Below are 25842 nucleotides of genomic sequence, written 5' to 3' on the forward strand. Positions count from 1 at the left end.
TTTAATTTAGCTTATTTCGCTGACTGGAAAATGCGCTAAATTAAAACCCAGCGAATATGTAAAATTTAGCATAGAACACATTATCTAAATGACGAAACTGTGAATTTAAAACCCACTGAATATGCCTGTAATGGGAAATCAGTGAAATTTAAACCCAGTGAAAATTAGTCATTTTACAGTACTTGATTTTCAAGGGCTTAATTCCATTTTTAACATCATGGCTACTCTATTGATATTGGCTGTCTATACTATTCATTTAGCTCTTGAGCTAAGTAATTAAATACTACGATTCTGACATTTTGGCAAAAATAACTAGCTTATTTTAACTGTGTCACATGCATACATGAAAGCAGAGACATGAAACACATGTAAAACGTATTATATGTGTAGTAACATGATTTCAACTATCATGTTATTATGTCAACTATGCATGGGGATTGTACTGACCAAACACGTTCATATATTGATATAAATACGATGTTCTCGTATTCCGTACTTTGTTCCATTGCTAACGTATCAATATTTATTAAAAATATCACATGTTAATTTTATGAATATATTTTGAACGTGACAAGCTTCGAAAGTCCGCCACTGACATCGATTTTGTGAGGATCTATAGACATAATTTGAATGTTAGATCACATGTTTTGTAGTAATACGTGTTAGCAGAGCCAGCATGTGATGGGGGGGTGTCGCCTGCCATATATTGTTGCACGCTCATTTCAGTAAAATTGTTATAATTTTTAAAATAAACACAATAAGCAAGAATGAATTTCTAATATATTAAGCACTGAAGATTGGAATACATTGCAGCGTCTGCGCTCTGTCACATTGGCTCAGTTATTGGAAGCTGAGTGAAGATTTTGAGTAATATCTTGGATTGAAGGGCGGTGGTCATCGCGCGCCACGCGAGATATGGATCTCGTAGGAACAAAAATATTGACTTTTACTGCGCAGACCAACGAGTAAAATCTGGGATGTAAGCAAGTTTTAAATATACAATTTCTTTAATGATTGGAAGGTACCAAAGGGATATCGGGAATTAGTGCACGTCGCACCAAGGTCAAAACTCGTACCAGTGATTTTCTCTTGAAGAACGCATTGGATTGTGGGAAAATAAATATTAATCAACACAAATGTCACACATGCATGACGCGACGACCACTGCCCTTTAAGATAGAGGACTATCTCGCTTTCAAAGATTTTTACTTTATACTCGCTTCGGGATTGCATCCCTCTGTCAGTCTAAGCGATACTCAGGCTGAATACCGGTGCCAGTGGTTCTCTGTTATGTATTCATATTACCACGCCTTCATTTGAACTGTGCTCTCATTTAAATTAGATATTTACGTCAGTTTATTATTCAATACTGGGGTAGGAATACAGACATAATACATTGCCCCAGCCAATACAATTACATGCGGTAAACCCATATATTAAAGGGCGGCAGTCGTCGTGCCGCGTCCTGTTCGATATGAGACTCATAGCGACGTATACAACGCGTGTAAAATACATTGTTTATTTACATGAAATTCGAACACGCGCTACGCGACGATCCCTGCGCTTTAAAGAATGTGTAAAGTGTATTTTAGACGATTAAACCAAAGCGTCGTGATATGCCGCTACAAGCAACGAGTTGGAACAAGTAGGTCGTTTTGTCCGTAATCACAGTTGCGTGAAAGTGGACAGGCTGTCAACAATAGATGTTATTTCCGGGATCATGTGAGGTCATTATTCATAAAAGTATTTCCAATTCTATTCACTCTGGTCAATAAAACTATCGCCGGTGACTGGGAGTTCATTGTTCACTAAAGCGAATACACTGAATAAAGTACGCTCATGTTGGGTCTCAATGTATCTTTCGATGATTTCAAACAGCCTGTGTTTTTTTTAAGTGGGCTGCTCCCTAACTCGTACACTATTCATACTTATAGTTGTGGAAGCTGAATATGTTCTTAGTATATCAACACGTTTTCTACGTTTCGAAATCCCTTCCGTAGTCTTGGGTCTCTTCGGTATATAGCCAAATCTCGCCGAACTACTTCACAACAGACTGCAATTAAACTCATCGCATTTCCTATAGACTCACTTATAATGTTCCGTGAGGCAATATAATATTAACTAGCCTAAGTGTTCAAATGTGTATCCCGCGTCGGGTGGGCTGTAAATTGACTTCCGGTGTATGTGTGCTGCCCTCAACGGATAAACACGAATTGACTCCATATATACCGTTCGTTACTTCATAAGTGATGGATTAACCAAGAAATGCCCACAGATCTTATGCGTCCGGACTACTGAGGGTAGTGCCGCGTCATTTCGAACGGAATATTCCCCGATCGCACTAATATTCCTCACGAAATTAATAAGATGGTGGCTAACATTCGTAGCGGTGTACGTACTTTAACCCCGGTGGGGGGAGGCTACTGCCTGCAATTTACCTTACGCGGATGTGCCGTCCTTTGGGGGTGTTTTTTCAGCCATCTGGTCTTAAATACACAAAATTTAAGGATTTGGTCTAAAATTTGGTCCACAATGACTGATGGTCAAATGGGCATGAGTCTAAAAAGGGGTTTATTTTTTCAAACATCATTTTTACTTTTTTTGTGTAATTCGTGTTATTTTCCCGATTTTCCAAATGTTTCTGATAAACATATTATGCCGTGTGTGTCCCCTATGACCTGTCATTGCATTGACTTTCAAGAAAATGTTTTAGTCAACTGGGGACTTCCCTGTGTTCAGCTATCTATAGTTTTGATAGAATGCATGTATACTTGTATGGTTAAATACAAAGTATATGCATTTATTAAGATAATTTCGGTCTACTTTTAATATGCCAAGACCAAAATGGGGTTAGTGGACAAATGGCGGGTCTTAAATGTTTTCTATAAATAGTATTGATATACACCTGTCCCCGTAACGCCATAAGTTACAGCGTGCCGTAAATTTGCGTTATTTCACGGGGTATTTTCATCCTACCATATAAGGAAATGCGAACTTCAAATATATAATGATTACGCGCGTAAGCGTTCTCTGCTAATAAAAACAAACATGACTGTCATCGGTGCTTGACCGGACCCAAGGAGGGGGGGTCATCCTATATTGAAACATTACACCATGTGCATTCTTGCTAAAATATAATAGGCCCCTAGAACTGGCAGCACATTGGCAAACCATAACCCTATTGCAAACGCACTGTAAATTTGGTACCCCCTTAAGCAAACATATTGAAGAAAAATACACCCCCTATTTCAGACATATATTGAGAACATTCTACCCCATATTGCGAGCATAGGAGTGGAGTGTGATTAACTCAAACAAGCTACTAATGGTTGCTGTGTATGCAACTCCTGTTGGTGTCATTCGTTGTTTTATGGGTCCGCTCATTCGGGGCATACGGCGTTGTATTGCAGTGGTTGTTGCAAGGGGGCCTACAGCGGGCGCTGCAACCCTGTGTGTTTATTCCCGGGGGCCTATTGCAGACATTAGCATTTTAAAGGGGGCCTATTTACCTCCCGCGCAGGCCCACTTTAGAAGGTGACAAACACCGCCATTTCACGCTGAATTTGGAACGCACATAGGGTAGTAACGGCATATAGAGTGATCCCTATGGGGACCGGACTCAACATAAAGAACTGATTTTGTTCTAAACTTTTTGGATTTCGGCATTCCCATGATGTATGCACTCGCGCATCGACAGTACGCCGCGTATCGACCTCCGCTGTGCGTCGGTCGATACTCCAGCTGTACTGTCTACGTGCATACTTTGAGGTATTCTCGTAGTAACCTTATAATATTGTAAAACACTCATAATTTATGTTCATGCATAGGCAGATTACTGAATCACCATACTCGTCAACGATCAAGTACATTCTCGTGTAAATATGTAAGTGACCAAATACTGTAAAACATGTCTTTTTCGCGAGCATGTCTTTTTCGCGAATTTAGCGAGAGAACTGATTCGCTAATTCAAGATGTCGCTAATGACTTTATTGTCAATTCAAAATGGCCGCCAAACATAGAAGTCAACAATGACAAGAGAGATTCGCTAAATCATCATTTCGCTATGTGCATTCTTCTTAAACAATTGAAAGACATTGTTTCGGATGAGCCGTGACTAATTATACATATATGATCCTTGAAAAATATTTGAAACATGAACTATAGGAGTCTTATCGAAGTTGGTTGTACATGTAGAACTGATATAATTACATGAGACTAGGAAGATCAATCAAATAAAACACCTTGTCAAGTAACTGCTTATTCCCAGGCACCGTGAAATTAGGGTAACGTTGAAGAAACCTGGTGTCACGATTCCATGGTTTTCACTGGAACTGTGGACGCGGCAACGATATAAGCACGGGTGACAGTCTCAACTGATTTAATGTGAGGCAGTTTTAATTGCGAGAAAGCAAACAGACAGACAGATAGACAGACAGACAGACAACAACACACGAACAAAAACACTACATGTATGCGATAGTGAATATATCCTAGCAACATCATTTATACTCAGTAATTTGTTTTGTTGCGCACCATGCAACAGTGTGCGTATTTTCAAAACATATTCCTAAAATAAATCATATGAAATCAAATAAAACCACGATAATTTGTTTGCAGAAACTATACAACGACAGAATCTTTTGATATTCCAATATTTGGGTATTCTTTTTTTTTTAGTTGAGAAAAGTATCACCAACAATAAATAATTATCTTTTTGTACGGAAGTGTTTGTTCCAACACTTTGAACAGAAGCACGTGGCGTAGAACATAGATAAAGCGAGTTTGTACGGAATACTAATTCCCAACATTGTTTTAGTACGTTTGTGTTTACTGAAGAAGAATTCATGGAGCTCACAAACAAAATACAACATCTTCTATTTTTTTAATTTATCACATTCGGTGTCATTGTTTAATACTCCTAATAGATGATTTGTGGATTACATGATTATATATGTGATTCAGTTACGTCAGCAATACTACAGCCTCGTTCGAAGTTCGTGAATGACACGAGTCGTCAAAAGCTTACATTTACCCTGGTGTGTACTACTCATTTCCATGTGTTTAATGCTATGAGATTAATGTTTACTATTTAGTTCTATATCAAATGCACACTTGAGAACTATCTTAGCAGTTTTTACAACAAGTAACTTTGAACAATGCCGACAAAATGGCGAATGATTGGGAGTATTCGGACAAAAATACCACGTGACACTAAAACCCGTAAATAGTCTATTATCTTATATAACTGTCACTTCTTTCTGGGTGTTGTCAACATTTCTATGATTGCAAAAGTCATTATGACAGTAAATTTGTATATCAACCAAAATTTGAAATAAATGATCCCAGTAAATATAACGTTTAATATACGTTAATGTAATTCTTAATCCACACAGTCTTATATATAGTACCGTATTTTAGTCACATCTGCAAAAAATAAAATACATGTGTTGTTAAATGTATATTAATGGTGTGTGTTTTTAGAACATTAAATACAAATTTTAACAACATCTATAAAATTGTAAAAAAAAATAACTAATATAGTTCAGTTGGTGAAGATATAAATAAGTAATGATACTTTCAATTCTTGATATAATGATCGTTACTTTGTTTGATTAAAATAAAAATAAAAATAAAAACAACTACAGCTACAACCTAAATGATAATATTATTAAAATTGTAGTTGGTCGTAACGGAGAACCGCAAGGATTCAGAGAGATTGTGGGTTCGATTCAAAAGAGACTGCAGGATAAATAAAAAGAACAGTATATGCTGCTTTACATAATCCGGATTTAGGTTCGAAAAAGACTGGTTCGAACATGCATTTGTAATTAGTACGAACTCAAAAAGGGAGTTTAATTTGTGTATACCATCCAGAAATTACCAGTATTATGATAGTCTATTATAAGAAATAACAATTTCTCGTTACACTCGCATTTGTAAATTAGTAGTAATGCCTTGTATTACCGAATGACAACACTCTTATGAAACACTCCTGTTTTACAGGATTTGTTTCTGAACTAATTAGTTATCATCTTTTTCAATTAATTTCGATATCGTAAATATCGTTAAAGATAGAAGCAGGATTACCAATGCAAAGTCATTGTTTGTCACAGAAAACTTTTCTGTTACACGGTGCATGTATTTAATAATATAGACAAACATATTCACCCTAGCATCAATGTTGGAAAAAATGGGACCTACCTTATATCATTCACTTTCCAGCTTTCTCCAAAGTCGTCAACATCATCAGTCAGGGATCCGTCAGGTTTCTGGAAATCATTATCCATATCACCATCGTTATTACCCATAAGTCCACACAGCTTGCCCGAATACTCGGAGCCGAATATTGATAAGTTTAGCACATGCTTGGTTAATGTCCATTTCAGAGTAATTTTCGTCTCCTTGACGACAAAACTCAATGTTATCGTCTTATTGTCTTTGACAGTCTGTATAATTTTATCTATAGCGATTTTCCCGTCATTTCTTCCCTGAAACACAAAAACGCCTGATATCACAAATAACAAATTTTGGGAAAATATTAAACAGAGCCGCAATGTTTTGATAGGAGTTTCGTTGATTCAATATGAACTTCAAATAAATGTACGTGCTGCCGTCTGTCGATATTTTCATTTATAATTACTCATCAATTTGTCCACGTATTGCTTTGTAAAGTCATTTAAAATCAGTTTTCAAAATAGTGTGTACTGTGTGTTTTCAAATAAGTTGTTATAAGAAGTTACATACACTCGGTCTGGGCCATATGTTTTTATTTTAAACTGTGTGCACTTTTTATTCGTTGTGTTAATTTACATATATTAAGTCGCGACCAAACATGTGACATTGCCACACTACTTGCGTAACAAAAACAGTTCATTTTTACATAATGATTATTGTATAAATTTGCATAAATTATCCAACTACAAAATATGAATAACGAGAGTTTCGACAATTTACTATTCACCATCAATGTTTCAGTTAAGTGCCCACTACTGTAATTTGAAAAAGATGTCCATATAGTGGCTGCCGCCCTCTAGTGACAGATTTCAATAATACAGTCTTAGGATGTGAGGAGAGTATCACAAAACAAACATACAGAATGGCTGCACCTTCTTGGTGATGTGCCATTTCGCATTGAAAATAGTTTCTGGTTTCATAGGTTTTAGGCATTTATAGACTCCTTGTGTTATTTGGGGATTTGTATTTACACTAATATTTGTTTTGTGTTGCACATTTGATACTTTCACTAGTTATTAATTCGGTCTTTGAATGTGACACGCCCTTTTGCCTTATTGCTGTTTGGTGGCGCGTGAAAGCTGTTTTCGTCATGCCACTTAGAATCACGAATATTTTCGATTATCCGAAGACTGTACAGGTTGTCATTGAGGTAAATATGTGTGTACATTGTATCCTTTGCATTTATACTATTTTTTTTAAGATTTGTTTTGTCATCAAGGAATTTAGGTGTCTCAGCAGATCGTTCAAACGATCATGTGTTACCGGTGTTCGACATTTCGAGGATCTTGTTGTTATAAAATGAAATTTGCTGTTATTGAACGTTATAACATTTGTATTCATATGTATTTTTCAGTTTTAATGCAGCTTCAGACTGTGATTACAATGTTCACGCATGCGCGTGGTCTCACGCTACTGATAGTTCGCCGCTGTGTTGTGAGTGCGACCTGCATTGTTGCTATTTTTTCTCCAGTATCCTCGGGCGGACATCCGGGCATTTTCACCGCATGGCAACCATCACGGTGAAAACAAAGGCCGAAAACTTTCAGAAAATGGTACTTTGGAATGGTTGTTGAGACTTCCATGAACAGTGTAACAAGATTACCCCTGAATGTGTAACGCATATAAATTTGATTGTTCAGGATTACTTCAAATTTGAGTTTCTGTTGTTTTCTCGAATTTTCACCTACTCTTCGCTCGGCGTTCCGCGTTCCTCAGCAGCTCGCACAGAGCCCGTAGAAATACGTGGTGCAGTGGTGCGCGTCTTAGCAACGTGGAACGTCTTGTGACGTAGCTCCGCCCCCGAGGATGTGAAACACTTGTATACATGTAAAGTGCAGATATTGGTGATACATATATGAGAGACAAAAAATATGTAATTTAGTTAAGTGTAGAAAGCAAGAATCTATAAGTCATTCCTTTCTCTTGCGCCCTCTCGCGACTGAGCTTAACTGTAACTTAAAAATATATGTCATATACATAAATGTATATGTGTAGGGGCAATATCGTTAAAATCGACAACTGTCTTTGCTCTCTTCCTCGTTAATCGTCTGGAATATTGTAAAATCTTTTAAAAGTATAATTTTTTGAACGATAACAGAGCAAAACGATATCGACACGGGATATCCATTTACGTCATAGAAGCAATTTACCACTAGAGGGCGCGATTTATAGAAAAGGTATACAAATTGATTGGTATTGGAGTTGGCGTATAAACTAGTGCAAACGGGTATTTAAAAGTTTAAAGAGGACTTAACAATGTGCTCGAAACGGCTGTTACACATGGTTTATGCGCGATTACTCCCAACTATATAAGTGATTGAAATACTTACAGTAAATACGTCAAGCCTGTCAATGTTTGCATATTCATTACTAACTGTGACATTGAATGCTGCGGTTCTGGTTTTCACTTCATCGGTAGTGCTGTCTTCCTTAACCTCAAACTTGGCTGTAATCTCAAAATCGGGAGTTGCACTAGAGCAGTCTTTTGCCAGTACATACCAGCATAGTCCCTGGAAATTATATCGTCGTCCATCGAACGTTGTCATGTGCGGATCTCCGAATACACCTATTCGTACAAAGAATCGGATGTTATCATTGTGCATTCAATGAATAAAGTGATGTATAAATATATTGATTCTCGTTGTCACAAATACATAATCGTTGAATACAATAGGAGATTTTCCGTACTATTGCGAGATCTCGCGAGATGCGTGAAAGACGCGCGTCTAACGTCTGCCGCAAAAAGCGAACGATTTGATTTTGAACTCGAATTTCCTTATTTCGTAGCTCACACCGACCGGCCGATCTTCGACAGAGAAATATTGCTTCCGAATACCCTTACTTAATCGAAATTGTCTATCATCAAATGTGGACAGCACATTATTAAGCATGGAAATGTCCCCAAAATACTTTCGCGTTTGTCGAATCCCACGCGATGTTTGACGCCACTACGACGCTATGACCTTTGTTTGTCCTGTTTTTACGTTCGATTTCACGCATAACGCGTGATTCTCGCAGTGAACGGAAAATGGTCTATTCCCCCTACTTCGCTGAGTAAAAGACTGACGCAAACACTGTAGATGATGACATCAGTATTTGTGAACGTTTGATTTAGCAAACATATTTGTCGGGTATGAGGGATACACTTTTCAACAAATCGTTTATTCGTTGCAAATTGCTGGGCAATTTAAAATGTTTAATTTAAATTAGTTAAAAAAAGGGTCCATTAATTGCATATTCAGATATATTGATGGTATATTTTCCATCAACCATCCTAAATTTATTGAATATATCCCATGATATATCCAACGAAACTTCAGAAAAAAACTCCACAATCAGTTTATTCCGTTCTTTGATTTGTGTCTTCAATTTGACTCTAAATGTCGGTGTTTCACCAGATTATATGACATATTTTATCAAAATCAATTTTTTGCGCTTTCAGGAACTAATATCCCACTTCCACCGATTATCCTTTGTGCCGTATTGTTTTTGTCTTCCGGTTATAGTGTTTTGTATATTATTTTTTCTAATGCGATACTTGTTTAATGATCTGTTGGGTGCGTTATTTAAAGTATTTGCACTGGTTTAAGGTAGAGATGCAGTTTATTTGGCTAGCTTTTTAATTAAGTAATTAGACAATGAAGATGGTATTATATATCCAGCATGTTATATATTTTCTGAAAGCTTATTATACAAACTTTGTAAAACTTGTCTTTATTTTAAATATCCAGAATGCGTTTTTGATTTTGGGTCAAAAATATGCTTTTTTGGACAAAAGTGGTTTAAAAAAAATTAGCTCAAAAACTTCAAGTTCGTTTGTGGGTAAAATTACATCACTGGATACCTTGGTATACTACTAATTCAAATGCGTCCACTCATCTCTCTAACGGCTTTCAAAGTCGCACAGCATGACCTCAAAATTCACTCTTTTCTATTTTTGCATAATTTATATATCCATGTTAATTGCGGACTTGTTATTTTTGTTCCACTCGCAGTAATAAACTGTCCGGACGCATTTTGAAGGGGGAACACCTTGTCAATAATGTGTGAACATTTCGAGGCAAATGGCCAAAGCGTCTATCAGCTATTTTAATTTAAAACCCAAGAATTCACCAAAAATAGAAGACGAGAAAAAGGCTAATTTGCATATTTGCGCGTTAAACCGGGAATTACGGCTTTGTCATACTTTGTCATACTTTCTAGACTATTGAAATTGAAAGTTAACGTATAGACATAGACATTTTATGTAAAAATGCTGGACCAGAACAACTGCTCTTGAATATATAAATCAGAAACACGTCATTCATACCAGTGTTTTGATGGGGTCGGTAAAAACACGTGTCAATGCCCAGTAAACATGACGTCATCTCATGAATAATTAAACAGGGGGCGGTCCTAGGAAGGTGACTTTTTATCACGATCAAAACAGCATGGCTTCTCTTCGATGTATTTTCAATAAAAAATCTACGAGTATTTCAGAGCCTATGGTTTACCGTGAAGAGTAAAAAGTGGGATATTAAATTAATTATCCTTGATGATTTTTATGTAGTATTTAGAACCAACTCCAGGAAGCGAACGCACAATAATGAATAATCGCGTAATCCTCAAATCGAAACGCGAGGCACAGAAGTTTTGTTCAGCGTTTCCAATCCCATTTTCCCACTGCAACATATTTGTTAAAAGAAATATTTGAATTCTGTTCGTTTTTTAAGGAGGCAATTTTTTTTATTTTTTCCGATTTTGGTAACGCCTTATTCAGAGATTTTCTAAGACAGTCGCAGGCAATCAGCGCACGGATGTACGTACTAGTACAAAACATGCTGTTGTACTACCGGCGACGGTCGCTGCAAGGAGAGAGCTCCAGCTCCTAACGTAAAAGTTTTAAAATTTCGACCGGTTTTAAATAATTTTTGTTGGAAATCTGACATGACATGAGTGCAAAATTAAGGTGCATTTTCGAGCGGTCGAATTTTCCTGAATAGAAATCAGCAAATGAAAAAATAGGAGTGCTAAACAGTGTGCTCGTTAGTTTAAAAAAATGGAATGTCCGTCAAATTGACGTAAACTTCCCCATTTTTCACGGAAAAAGCAAAGGTCGTGGTTGAGTTGCTGGCTAAAGAACTCAAAAATCAAAACAAAATCATCAATCAGTAAGTATTATGACAAGGAAAACAAAACATCAGACGCGGAGAAGCGGTCAGCGCGTCAAAAGAGTTGTTAATGTATCAAGTTACTTCTCTCTGTGATTTATTTTTCATTGAAATTATTTGGTTGTTTTCAATTAATTTTAGCGTACCTTTGCAATTTATTTTAGCATTGTCAGTTGATTGTTTCATTGAATTAAACGGAGTTCGTCCGGTTGCAAACAAAGCTGTCTCGCACCACCTAGCACCTAGCATTGGACAAAAGATACACGAAAGTTTGTATCTCCCCGACCCAGTGCAATATATCCGGTTAGAATCAAAGCTCACGTGTCCCGTATTTGAGGGACCAGATTCTGCCGTAAATTCGGGATGGGATTTAGAAAAAAAAAGACTTTTAAGGTGTATTTAGGCGTCATTTTCGGACATTTCAATCATTCCTGATGCCTAGCTAATATAGAGTCTAAGTTTTACCGTAGTCATTGACGCCTATTCAAGAGTATGATGTTTATTGTGACTAGCGTGAATGGGTAAGCTTCGTTTCGACAATGAGCAGTTATCACTGTGAACAATGTTAAATTATTCTTCACATGCTCAGTTTATTTTTTGAGAACAATTATTTAAAAATAAAATCTCTTAGTCAATCAGAAACTCGGATTCACGCCTTCAGGGAAAGTCACGTTTAGACGCTCACATCGATTTTGTTTTTCGTTCGGCGGGCTGATGCCTTCAGTGTAGCTTTTGCCTCTTCCGACATAGAAATCATCTGAATCTTCTTTCTACCTCTCTTTCTTTTCACACCACGCATAATGTAATGATAAAAATTAGGAAAAAAACGCTGAGGAAATATAATGTTTGGTTTGCTAGCGAGCGATAACTGATTCGAGAATAATTGCACATGCGCGTGAATTGAATGAACTATGACCCGTACAATCTCGATATGCATATTGTCAATCAAAGGTCCTGTTATTTGCTTACTCATGCAAATTAGGCAATTGGACATAAACATTGCCACGTGTGAGTGTTTTTTTATTTTTAACCAGAAAATAAACAGCAATTTTAATGGTGTTCCAATAAGAATTCATTGGTCAAATTTTCACAGAATGTTCTTTAGATAAAAATCTATATAAAAAACGAAAAAAAACTATTTTTGATTGAAATTCACAAATAAACTGCATCTCTACCTTAATTAATTAATTAATAATTTCGCTGAGCGCGGATGTGACTTGCGTTTCGAAAATAGCGTGACACGTGACTTCATTAAACCAATGCACACTTGTTAAAATTGACCAATTTGGTAGCACATATATAAACGGTTTTCCATTGGAATTACCCCAATTTTTAATGGACGATTTCATGTGTGCGTGGTACGTTGCTTGCTTACGTTGGTAGCGATGCAGACTCGTTCGAAATGCGTGTATGACGCACACCACCAACGCCTGTTGTTGACCCAGATGAGTATATATTACAAGTAGTTCGATGTACTTTATGTCGAACCTTTACCTACAAACACATGGTGCTATATCGAATGCATAATTGGAGGGGATTATCTTTTTTTATAACAACCCACTTCAAACAAGGTCAACAATATTGTACATAACTATGACGTGTTCAGAAAAAGAACACAAATGCCCACTAGTGGCCTATCACTTACTTCGTTGAGATGTAATAATCGCCCTGAAACCTGAGAGAGTAAATGACGAATCTGACGTGAAGTGGAACTTTATCTCTGAGTGAGTCGATGTAAATGATTCTGGTTTGTTAGAATTGTCATACGATTGAAGCATGTTGGATCCATCAAAAACAGTGAGCCTGTCATACTCATCTTCAACGTCAAAATGTGTAAACTCCACCCGGAAAACCGCATTGCTTTCGGTAGTGATGATCCAGACACAATTAGCGTTGTTGTTGTAATTTCCGGGAAAATGCGGTGAAGTAATTATAACCTCTCCGTTAGCGGGGATGTTGTAGTTCTGGTTACACCCTGAAGTAGAAAACATTAAATAATTTAGTTCGAACTTGGTGTAATTATTTTCATTAACATGAGTGGGTGATTCTATTATAATATGCATAGTTGCGTTATTGAATAATTCTTGTATCATTGATTAATCACAGGGGGTATAATATAAGTGTAATAGTATGACAGAACCCCACACCCTCCCCATGTCTTTCGTTGCGTATGAAAGTAATTTTCACGAGTGGTGCGGTGTATCCTGCGACCCTACTTCTCTTGTGAAAATACAGCTGAATACACCGAAGCTGCCTTTACAAAATAAAAATAGTTCGTTAGCCAATGGAAATACCATGTTGGAAATGGAAATACCATTTGCGAAAACATTATTGCATGGGTTATATGCAAATTAGTTTTAGTCTAAATAAGTGACTGTCTAAAGTGCCATTACTGTTGTTTAAATTTCATTCCCCTCGGCAAGTATATTCATGTACCCCAAGAGAAAAATATCGTACTTCTAAATATTGTTTATTTTTGCTATGTTTCGAAAAACGGTACTCCTAAAGGGACTACTTTGTTTTCTCTCAGACCTCATTTGCATATGGGGTGTGGAAATACCGATTTTGATATCAGGGACGAATCAAAATAAACTGCAGTACATATGTAATAATTACAATTATTCTATACCAAACATAAGCTATTTTTAATTCCTTGTAGGATAAACTGGTTGCTCTCTGGAATTATTTTATATTTTACGAATACATTGATTATCGTAAGTTTTTATGTGGGAAAATGTTGTCACAGACAAATTATTTTTTTAGATAAACGTAAATAATACTCATAGAGATAATTCATGGCATAACAAATAATACATATCCCGTTTAGTTATATTTTTGCGTTTTCAATTTAAAATCGGGGAAAATGATACGATGAGTCCGAGACCATATTTTTAAAAACATATTTTTATAATTAAATAAGGATACGGTAAAATTCGTAAAGATGGGGCAGTTTGGTTAGTTTGCATTAAGCTATGCATTGGAGACATGAATCATGTGCGACATATTCGAAACCAAATCTTTTCGTAAAACTATTTATCAACCAAATCAATATTGTTATATCGACTCAAATATAAACTGTTATATCATTATAATATTTTCTAATTAATTTATATTTGTGAATGGATTGAATAAAGCTATACTACTCATCAGTTTTGGTAAGTTGTTAAGCGGTGTGGGTATGGTTATGAATTTCCTTCTACTCATTGCACATCATAATACCAATGAGAAATGAATATTTGAAAACAAAATGAATTATGGACTATAATGGGTAGCTCTGAATGGGGTTTATCTGCACATAGATACACATTCTCAACATATGACTTGACTTGCAAAAAATAATTCAATAGGCTTAGGAGCAGTTTGAAAATTGTGTATGGCAATTTTAACACATTTAGTAATTATGCAAAGAAAGCCAATATATCGTTTATTCTTAGACTCTTAGACAAGCATTTTATATTTGAATTAGCTTCAACTTTCTTTAGGCGCTTCTTTTAAAGAACAAAACCAAGAAGAATATGGTAGAATATGCAAGTAGTGTTCGCTTACCTGACCTCTTCCCAATTGATTTCTAGAAATAATGAAATAATATACATTTTGGAAAGGTAGAACACTGATAAGAAACACATCTAAGCAATACTTCTGCAACATACGAGTTTACTCAATCAAACTAAATAGTAAGAATATATAATATATACATCAAGCATAGTCGCGCGCACACAGTGAATTTATGATGAAAGGGAAAACAATGCAATGTTGATGTGAAAGTGTTAAGAACGCGCTCGAATATGCAGTTGTATCTCAAGTCAATGACGCTTGAGACATAAACAATCTCACCCAATAATAATAACGATCACTGAAATACGAATCTCGTTGAGCGTTTTTCTGGTAAATCGTTTTTGTTATATCTAAGTTTATGTGTCGGTTTAAATGAATTTATTATCATATTAGTGATGGTACACGTAGGTGCAATCATTCCGCGGGGGCTATCCACCGATAACGATGCTGATGAAAGTGCAGCCAACTCAGGTAATGCAGCCAGGTGTACTCAACACACAAACTATAGTTACACATCTGTGTTGTGTACCAGATCACAACTATATTTACTTTGGAATATGTGTCTTTCATTATTTAAATGCGAAGCATAACATCAAAAAGTACGATAACCTACCACATCTTTCGGAGCAGCTAGAGTCAGACTAACCAATGAAATGATGACCAATAAACGCATCTTCATTACCCCGTTAAATAATACTGCTGCAAAACCACCTAGAAAACAAAACTCCGTCGTATTATTAGTTCCACTTAAGGTTAAATAATCAAATAAGTATTTATAGAAAAGTAACAACGATAATTTTTGTTTTTTCTAACATTTGTAGCTGTTTTTATTGGGTATGTATACACATGCCACATTTGATTGATGAGTATACATTAATATTGTGACGTAGATTATAATTTGCTCATTTCAATAATATAAATATTTATATTTTCATAATCCTTGTAATGTATATATTTAATGTGGTCGACTAGAGTATTAAGTTACTATTAATAGTATTATGGGATATAAATATATTCGCAGAATTAAGCTTGATCTCCAAATCATAAGCCACTTAGCATGCAGGAGAATGAAGTTGAAGTTGACCAAATCATGATGTCAATTTATTTGTTATCTGATTTACGAAATATAACTGAAGTATGTGAAGTTATTCGATGAATACATATGAGTGTGATTCATAGCACATCACTTGAATACACAAGGTCATTGCAAAACATTAGTAGCTGTATAGGTTTGTATGACGGAAATTATCCATAACACATCTAACAATTTTTAATATAATATAATATAATATAATATAATATAATATAATATAATATAATATAATATAATATAATATAATATAATATAATGATTTTAAAATAATTCAACATAATTAACGAACCGAATTCAAAAGTTTGGGCATGCTAAGTTGAATATATACTATTTAATTGGGAGGGCTTCTCAATGTATATGGTAAAAAAGGAAATTTCAGAATTGAATCCCATTTTTTTCATGGCTCTTGTCGGCGTACCTCAATGACATTAACCCGTACAATGTAAGCAATACGGTGTCATATAATCGACCAAAATCTCCCTAAAACGCGTTAAATTCTTCTCTAAATATTCGCTAAATATTGCAAATAATACTTCTATTGCCTCTTGTTTAGTAAGCAGTCGTGCACTGGTTCAGGTATACATGCTTTATCTAATCCTTTTTTTATCGGAATGACAATATGTGCAAACAATTTATGTTCATGGCAACAGCTGTTCTGGCAAAGTTATGTAAATATTTTTCCACTGCTATTTATATGTAATAAGCCAATACTTCATGTGTGTATTAGCTTGCAGTCTGGCGGCATGTGTGGAGATTATTATTCATTTATTTATATTTTTTGAACTTTAACCTTTTCGCCACCAGACTTTCTTGCCCAAATTTATTCTGCACTTTTTTTCTTATATTCTTTAATATTTCTGTAAATGAGCTCTAATTTTGGAGCCAATTTTCAGTTTTTACTCAAACAGCTTCTGTGTCTCAGTTTTCTGAAGGAAAATGTAGACTATAAACGGGAATAAACGAGAACTTGTGGTGAAAAGGTTAATTTAAATCCACAAAGACTGTAGTATGCTTCTTTCACTTGCAACCAACTAAAACATGGCGATAACGAAACTTTGCAATAACATTCGCTTTAAAAATTCGCTTTAGTAAAATTTCTCGTCCAAAAAGGCAGTGATATGCAAAATAGAAAAAAGGTGGAAATAGTATAAGTGCGAGGTATGTTTGCTGACGATAGCCAACAATTTTTATTTTAAATAAAGTATGACCAAAAGACTAAATCAACATTCTTGAAGTAGAAGTTGGAGCATTTTGGGGAAGGTTACGGAGCATTTAAACAATGCAATATTCGAACACAGTGCCAGTCATGCAATGTGGGATGTTGCAGATATGTATAGATATGAATACAGGATGTTGAGACAATTATTTAATCTATAACTGTCAAACTGGTATCTGTTTTTTCTATCCTAATCACAGCTATATTTATCTTATCCAAAATGTTCAAGTATTTTTCATTGGATCGCATCTATTATAGCGCAGATGATTGTTGGTATCCTCATAGAATATGCAGGTTGATGCTAAATCATATGCCAAGTATCTACCAATACAGTCCCGTATTTGGTTACTTTATCGTCATGTGTACAGCAAAACAATTTACACAGAAATAGAGTTTGGTAACATATTGATATAATTTATCTAATTCCTTCTTAATCGATCATGGTTTTGCAAAGAAAGAATCGTGATGCGCTCGATTTAATAAATCACTTGTCTTTGTCATATATGCTATTGTGTATACCAATTGATGAGACACGTGCGTGAAGTATCGATATTTATTTTTCATGTTGCATAAATCTCCTCTACCTGAAAACAATGTATGTGATTATTCAGCGTAATGCCAAGATAAACAAACCATCGATTCATGCAAGACAGAAATACAGGATTTTGATTAATGATTTTACCAACGCACACTAAATATACACCAAAGCCAACATATTTATGTTTACGATAGCAACGGTTCGAGTTTTGATTAGTTGCTGTAAATGGATTCTCATAAAATTGTTAGAAGGGGTGCGATTAGATTTCGGTACAGGTGTGGATATAGTTGGCGTTTATGGTAAGCTTTTTCAGTTATGACTCGAAAACGTAAGGATGAATACTCATAAAAGTTGGTTGATATGAACTAATTGATTTTGGTAGAGATTCTGATTTGGTTGCCATGGTAACACCATTATTGGGATGATTTTTTATTTATAACTAAAACACTTAATACGGACTTATCAATTAGATTTGGGCCAAACAACAACAATTTTATTATTATAATTATTTACAGGGTGCCATAGAAGCAATGAACATAACCATTGAACGTTGGCTGAGTTATATTATGGTTGCCAGACAATTCAGAGAATATGTTTTCTTTATTTATAACTCAAAAAACAATAACGTGTATATGTCGATTAGCATCATTTTATAACCATACTACCTTTGTAAACACGATGTAGTTTTCGTGCAATTGTTTACATATAAGCACGTTTTATTTTGATTTGTTTTGGATTATTAACTGATAATGCATGATATCAAAAATGTCAATTACGTTTATAGCACTGTTTATTGATCTGTCACATACTGGTGTTGGTGTCGTAGGTTAGTTATATTCTACTTTGTATGCGATTGCTAAACGTAGGATTACCCATCATCCCACAGGGAATATTACCTGATGAGGATGTTAATGTCTTGTTTAGTGAAAGTAAAGACAACTCATATGTGCGAGCAGGTGTAGTTGACACCCCAATGATAATTACACATGTACGAGAGAGTACCAGTTTTTCATAATGTGAAGGACGTAATCCAACAACAATTTTGGAAAATAGTTTGTTTTTTTTTATAATTCAACAAATTATGTACATATTAGTATAACATATTTAGGGGAGGTTGCCCTTGAAGCAATAGACAAATTCATTACATTTGGGTTGCCATGAAAACAATTATTTCGTGAATGATTCTTCATTTGTAGCTCAAATACTTGTGGATAAATTCTCAGAATATTTTAATATAGGTGGAGATTTAGATACGGTTGCTATGGAACCAGCAATTCCGGGTATTATTTTCATTTGTAACAAAATATTACAAAATTATTTCCATAAACATTCCAGGAAATGTTGCATTTGATGCAATCAACATTAAATGTTTAGGAATGTAGATCTGATTGTTATGGTAATAGTGATAAAACTCCAAATGCTGACTGAATGTAGACAGAATGAACGTAGAAGTATTAAATTCAGGAGAGCTTCAAAATATGTGGGGAAATGAAGATTTTCTCGTTGTAATATAAGACATGGATTGAAATATGACGGAGGTTACCATTGATCAAAACACATAGCACCGTATGTTGTTGTTTTTTATAATGTAATGCACATGCATCAAATAATTATGTTGTGTAATATGAAGTTGGCAAAAAACACATGAAAATGTGTGAACGTTTACTGTTTGTAGTCTTCTATGAACTCTACTATAAGTATGTCAGAGCAGGGTTCTTCATATTAGGTAGTCGTCTGTCTACTGAAATAGATCCTGCTACTATACTAAGCAATGTCCGCTCAGACAATGTCTGCTCACTGCGTTTAGCTAAACAGATGAACCAAACGAAGAAAAACTATCAATGGCCAGTCTATCATACTTTGCTACAACGAGATGCAGGGTGGTGATGGGAGTGGACAACTGAATACAAATATAGATCATACTGTCCACGCCGATGAAACAATAACTTATCGAATTGAACATTGAATAGATGAAATTGTACAATGCATTAAAGGACGCGTCATGCATGCGCGAGATATTTGTTTCATGTGAACCAAGATGGCGGGTTTGACTGTTGCGCAGACCAACGAGTACAGACTGATACGTCACTAGGCTTTAAGTATGTAATTTCTTTGGTGATTCCAAGGTATCGCAGGAGTCAAAACTCGTACTCGTGAATTCCATCAGACGAATACATCGGGTTATCAACACGACTATCGCACATGCGCGGTGTGACGACTATCGCCGTTCAAGATAAACTTCTTTAATTATTACAAATGCACACTGAATTCCCCTGAGGGAAGTCGCGTGCAAGGTGCTGTATTCGACTAAAATCTTGTCTCTGTAAATGATATTTTGAAGACATACGGTTTTCTCTTCATAAATTTCTTTTTACACTTTGTTTATATTACAAAGTTGAATATACTATGCGCCATTGATAATTACATCACAGCACACTTGTCTAGAACTCTTTGTTCTAGTTATTCATTATATGTACGACTGAATTGTGCAGTGCAATATCTAGGTGTTGCAAACCCGCCAACCAGGAACAATTTTGCGGCGGTTATCAATTGAGACAATTTAAGTCTTGCAACCTGTATATATAGAAAAAATATCTAATGTTGAGGCTTTTAGAACAACGTCACTTGTTGCAACTACAAGGACATAAGGTCTTCGCATAACATTTTACTCATACAGTTACTCATAATTAGAAGTTCGTAATAGACCATTTCCGTTCACTGCGAGAATCACGCGTTATGCGTGAAATCGAACGTAAAAACAGGACAAACAAAGGTCATAGCGTCGTAGTGGCGTCAAACATCGCGTGGGAATCGACAAACGCGAAAATATTTTGGGAGGCATTTCCATGCTTAATAATGTGCTGTATACATTTGATGATAGACAATTTCGATTAAGTGAGGGTATTCGAAAGAAATATTCCTCTGTCGAAGATCGGGCGGTCTATGTGAGCTACGAAATAAAGAAATTCGAGTTTAAAATCAAATCGTTCGATTTTTGCGGCAGACGTTCGATGCGCGTCTTTCATGCATTTCGCGAGATCTCGCAGTTGAACGGAAAATCACCTATAGTGTTGGTTGGTGTTATACAGTATATAGAAGAATGAAAGAGAGGTGTACATTAATTTGATTCTAAAAGTGAGACGTTGTCGGTGTTCCGCATTTGTGATTGTCATATCCAGGTGAGTGCTCAATAGCAAAAATGTTACATGCGCACAACATAGTTGATCTGAACATTAGTTTCATTAATCAAAATGACACAACGAAGATGATAAAAATATTTTAAATGTGTCACTAAAAAATGCCAAAACTGATTAATTGCAATATTGATACCTATTGCAAAAGGTTCTTTTCGAAATAGACATGGTAATATTCGTCTTTGTGACCCTTTGCCTTGATAACAATTGTAAATGCGGTGTTTACCCTAAGGCTGTGTAATTAGTACAACACATACTTATTGTACGGAAAATTTAATACCATATTTTCATATGCTAAGCTGTTTGTAAAACATATTAAGTTTATGTAATCCCACAGTGCACACATGTGCCTCATTTAACGGTTTGTTTAATTTAATACTCACATAAGCTAAGTAGTTAGTACAACAGATATATATTCAGTAAAACCAGTGTGCACAGTTGTACCTCATTCTGTGGTGAATTTAATACCACACTTCCATAAAGCTTAGTGTGTGATTTTTTTTTATTATTTTAGGTTAAGCGAGTGCACAGATGCACCTTGTTTTACAGAAATCGGTCAGTTACATTAGTAGCTGCAATGAGTTGCAGTGAAAAGTGTTAAATTATCTCTTATCCGAGGATAGTCATAGGCTGAATGGTTCTGCACCATGTTTTGTTTAAACTTTTGTGTTTGTTCGAGTTGTTGATTGTGTATTCCTATCTAGTTTCGATGGCGGCGAGTTTGCCGCACTTAGTTTCGAACAGACATCGTATTTTTCATAGATGGGAACTAATAAGAGGTGTTTTTGTTATCTGAAATTGTATTGTATGATTATATTGCTATATATGAATGCCCTTGACTATTTAAATGTTTTGTGAAAAGTTCCTCACACAAGTCAGTCATAAAGTTGACACTACTGACATACCTATTCATTAATTTTAAGTCTATAGTCTCCAAGGGGTTTCAGTAAACATACAACTGTAACAACATACATGGAACAAAGTAAATTAAAACATATACATAGATCAATGTGCACAGTGGCGCTGACAGTAATGTAAAATTAGTTAGTAAAATTACCATTCTGGAAGCATGCACTCAAATTAATAAATAAATAAATGGTATATGGACATTTAAGGTTTAAGACCAAGAAGTGATATCAGATGTTTGCAAAAGATTGAAAATATCTCGCCCTACTGGTAGCATTCACCATGTATCAATCAAATTCATGAAGGGACCTACATCGAATAAATGTTGAAACAGTGATTTGACCTGTTTTTCACCTGTCCATGATATCGGTCATGAAAACGCTTGAGTGCTGAGATGCGGACACTCTCCTAAACAAAACTCCATGACTTAGAAGGTTGGCAGACCTAAGTCTATGACGTCTATGAAGATGGATATTACTAAAATAAAGGAGGAAAATTTATGATGTTAAAATCAAAATCTCTCCACTCATACAGTTCATTTGAAATGTTATCTGTAGAGTAAAAGAAGAACATCAGGATTATATGACGAATTATATTCTGTAGTTTTCGTTGATTTGAATAATTTTGCATTTCTATGTCGTTTATGTTTCTGAAGAGATTCTGCCTCTTATGATATAAAGATATAAATCTGCTAGCAGAGGAGCACAACTAGATCCCATACTATAACAGAATGTTAATTTTACTCACAATATATGTGTGATGAACAAAGAGGGTTTCTACGTGAACGAATTTTTGCCTGAGAAGAAGATACAATACTCGGCATTGCCATATGACATTGGATTTGCAGAACGAATATCATATACAAATTTCTTTTTAAAAAAAAATGTTCTTCATAAATTGTTTTCAATTGTCTCAATTTTCTTTGCATAGAGTACCTTTTGTTGAAGCCGAAATCTGCAAAGAGTAACATCACCTTAACCAAAAATGTTTGTTCCTTGACCCCCTTTTCTACATATGATAGGCATTCGGCAATGTATTCTCGAAATATTAAAATATGCAAAATATTTCATGAAACTGTACTGATTAAAGCTAATAAATTCCACAATTTTCGCTTTTGCCAACCATTGGATAGTCTCGCTACACTACGTCCCTTTATTAGTGCATCCATTACAAATAACATCCATCTACTATTGAACAACCGGGTCTAGGAACGATTGTCCATTAGACATTTCGCTGAACGTGTATTTTTATTGAAATCGATGTACATAGCAAACGTACCATCACTCACCGGTATTCAATCCGTTATTATTGTCGGAGCACACAGCGTAAAACCGCAATCCATGCAGATAATACAGTAAGATTATAGCGTAGCTGATACCGCCTTTCAACAATACGTGACTTCAATCGAAATACTGCCTTCTCGGTCGTTGCTGGTACGCCGTCGTATCATTCAATAATGTATTGAGGCATTCCCAGTCACTCGCTGATATACTGTTGATGACGTGCCATCAGCTGATGGCTGCTACTCCAATTTGCATATCTATGTTATATGTTTAATGACCTAGCCACGATTTCGTCACCAACAACTATTATGACCATGGTGAAAACAATATTACTCTTCCTTATATGTAAACGATGTTGTTAGTAAGTACACTAACATTACTACAGGCATTGTTAGATAACAACACACATGACACTGAACCAATGAATGTGCTATTGTGTTGCTAAGTGATTTTTTTACTGGGAGTTCGTTCCATTGGCTAGACTGAACTTTTATTATGTTAATATATATATATATATATATATATATATATATATATATATATATATATATATATATATATATATATATATATATATATATATATATATATATATATATATATTGTCATATGTGTATGCGTTTATTATTATAACAGTTGTTATTGAGGTAATTCTTTTGATTTGATTCTTTTGATATTCACGTCATCAAATGACATATTCTTGTTTATAATTGCCATCAAAAAACTCCTGAAAATGCGCTGCTGCATTATATGTTGCATCCTGGTTCATCTACGATAACAACAGCTTTGTACAACGCCCTCTCACTTTTCATCACGAATTGGCACGCATTCACTAGTTGTATTTATCGTATCAACAACACTTACTAGATGGTGGCGCTATATATATTGTTGACACAACAAATTCATGTGCAATTATAGCGTGTATTCCCCGCATTCGTTTGTTGAATACGTTAAGGCGGGAGGGTCGTCACCTGCGCATGCGCGGGAATTGAGTTCCAAGCGACGGTAACAACACACGCTAAATACGCAAAGGATCGTAGGTAGACGCTGGTTTGTGAACAATGACACGCTATGACCACCTGACGCATGCGCATGCGATGACTCTCCCGCTTTAAACCATCCATTCAACTCGTCATTTGCCAACTACCTGATCCAAAGACTTTGATTTGTCAGCTATTAACAATTACGTTTATTGATGTACACTCATCAATAATCACTCATTTTCTCGTCGACCCACTTTGTAAAACTATTGTCCGTTCAATGGACACACTGACGTAACATTGTTGCCTGTGTCACATGCAACAATCGATGATCTGAACAAAATTACAAATATTTCGAGTGTGGTTGAAACGACGTAGTGTGGAAAGACATTCCGGATATGCGGATATGCCGTCTGTAATGTGATGACGTACATGGTAGCTACATTATGACGTCAGTGCTTATTTACTCGCAGATATCAATATCGATATCAAATCAGCAAATTAAATCAGTATCACAGGCATTCAAGAAAAAGAAAGCATCAAACGTTGGTGTGGTATATGATATAAGATATGCTAACACAAAAAATTACATTATATATTCAATTGATACGATTATCCAACAACCCCTTACACCCGAGAATGAGAAATTATCTGCGTTTCGTAGATTAGCAGATAATTGCTATCTATTCGTATGTAAATTATTCAGGTGCCATTGCACCTGCTCTGATTGGTTAGTGGCTAAGTAGCCAGGTGCTCATGAGTATATAGTGAGAAGAGTATTCTATTGTATTCAGTCTCGGTTGCAAACAATTCACGATGTATTATTTTATTTTATTTTTATAAATGTATAGTATTCTTAATATGGACGACTCCCGACGTCCACCCCTAGGTACATCTGACATTGCGTCGGGTACAGGTTTCCAGATGTTTTTCTCCCTTGACGGGTTTTTATATCTGGTTTTTCCTGGGCGGTCGATGTATTCGCGATGGGGCTTTGGCATCAATTTTGTGTATTTACATATGTAAGGGGGGATAAATAAACGTTGTAATAAACGCGTGTGGCTCCTGCGTGCTGCAACCACCGCATACCGCATTTCATGCTGTAGTGTAATTTGTATGAATAATTGAAGTTAAGTATAGATTATGCTTTCTCATTAAATTTTGTTATCCGTTATGCTTCCACCACAGATAAAGATAGTCTAGGAATAAAAACAGTGCCCTCTTTTACTGAATATGTATGTATCGTATCATCGACTATACCTCATGGTGGCGCTGTACAGCCTTACTCAAACAATTCATATGTACGTTATACTACAAATATAATGCTTATAAGTATTATCTGCGTACCGCATGTATTTAGTCCAATGGGGGAGGCACATGAGAACAAATTTGAAGAAAAAAAAACAATATTGACCCAATTTTTTTATTAAGCAAAATATATATAAATGAAAAATAATGTACGTTACTGAAATTGTTCTTACCAACATAGCAAGCTGGGTGACACATAGTGAAAATAACTTTAATCTTGCCACTAGTTATCTTTCGGCTGTCATTTAATTAATGCAACCAAGTGAACGAACTTTATTCTAAAAGCCGCCCTTAAGGTAGCGAGACTATTATTTGTGTTGAAAATAACGATTTTCACATTTATTTATTAATTGATGAAATGCACTATAAACTTTCATCTGATAAA

At 35.4% G+C, this 25842-nt stretch overlaps 1 protein-coding gene and 1 long non-coding RNA gene across 6 annotated transcripts; one reads left to right on the forward strand and one right to left on the reverse strand.

The window, feature by feature from the left end:
• Positions 1-4374: 4374 nt before the first annotated feature.
• On the reverse strand, positions 4375-23360 carry LOC100373404 (BMP-binding endothelial regulator protein-like). 5 transcript variants are annotated; one of them, XM_085494333.1, is made up of 8 exons: positions 23175-23327; positions 22200-22363; positions 15553-15650; positions 14931-14952; positions 13030-13359; positions 8565-8800; positions 6202-6488; positions 4375-5424 (listed from the first exon to the last, which is right to left on the reverse strand). In XM_085494333.1, the coding sequence occupies exons 3-8, from the start codon at positions 15616-15618 to the stop codon at positions 5415-5417; spliced, it is 951 nt and encodes a 316-aa protein (XP_085350459.1). In that variant the 5' UTR covers positions 15619-15650; positions 22200-22363; positions 23175-23327; the 3' UTR covers positions 4375-5414. The 5 variants fall into 5 exon arrangements, with proteins under 5 accessions (XP_085350459.1, XP_085350460.1, XP_077863190.2 ...); XM_085494334.1 differs by having other exon boundaries at positions 23165-23327; XM_078007064.2 differs by lacking the exon at positions 22200-22363 and having other exon boundaries at positions 23175-23360.
• Positions 7147-7886, forward strand: LOC144346053 (uncharacterized). Its single transcript, XR_013419457.2, has 2 exons — positions 7147-7384; positions 7589-7886. It is a non-coding gene; the product is annotated as an uncharacterized LOC144346053 (long non-coding RNA).
• Positions 23361-25842: the final 2482 nt, after the last annotated feature.

This window comes from Saccoglossus kowalevskii, chromosome 20 (assembly GCF_978046115.1).
Source record: "Saccoglossus kowalevskii chromosome 20, keSacKowa6.1, whole genome shotgun sequence".
Taxonomy (NCBI): Eukaryota; Metazoa; Hemichordata; class Enteropneusta; family Harrimaniidae; genus Saccoglossus; species Saccoglossus kowalevskii.

Excerpts from the sequence above, each read along its gene's own strand:
- LOC100373404 (XM_078007064.2), bottom strand. The coding sequence starts at position 15,618 with ATGAAGATGCGTTTATTGGTCATCATTTCATTGGTTAGTCTGACTCTA. Across the intron at positions 8,801-13,029 it reads GATTATTACATCTCAACGAA|GTGTATTCGGAGATCCGCAC; the intron begins GTAAGTGATAGG and ends TTGTACGAATAG. Across the intron at positions 6,489-8,564 it reads ACAGGCTTGACGTATTTACT|GGAAGAAATGACGGGAAAAT; the intron begins GTAAGTATTTCA and ends TTTGTGTTTCAG.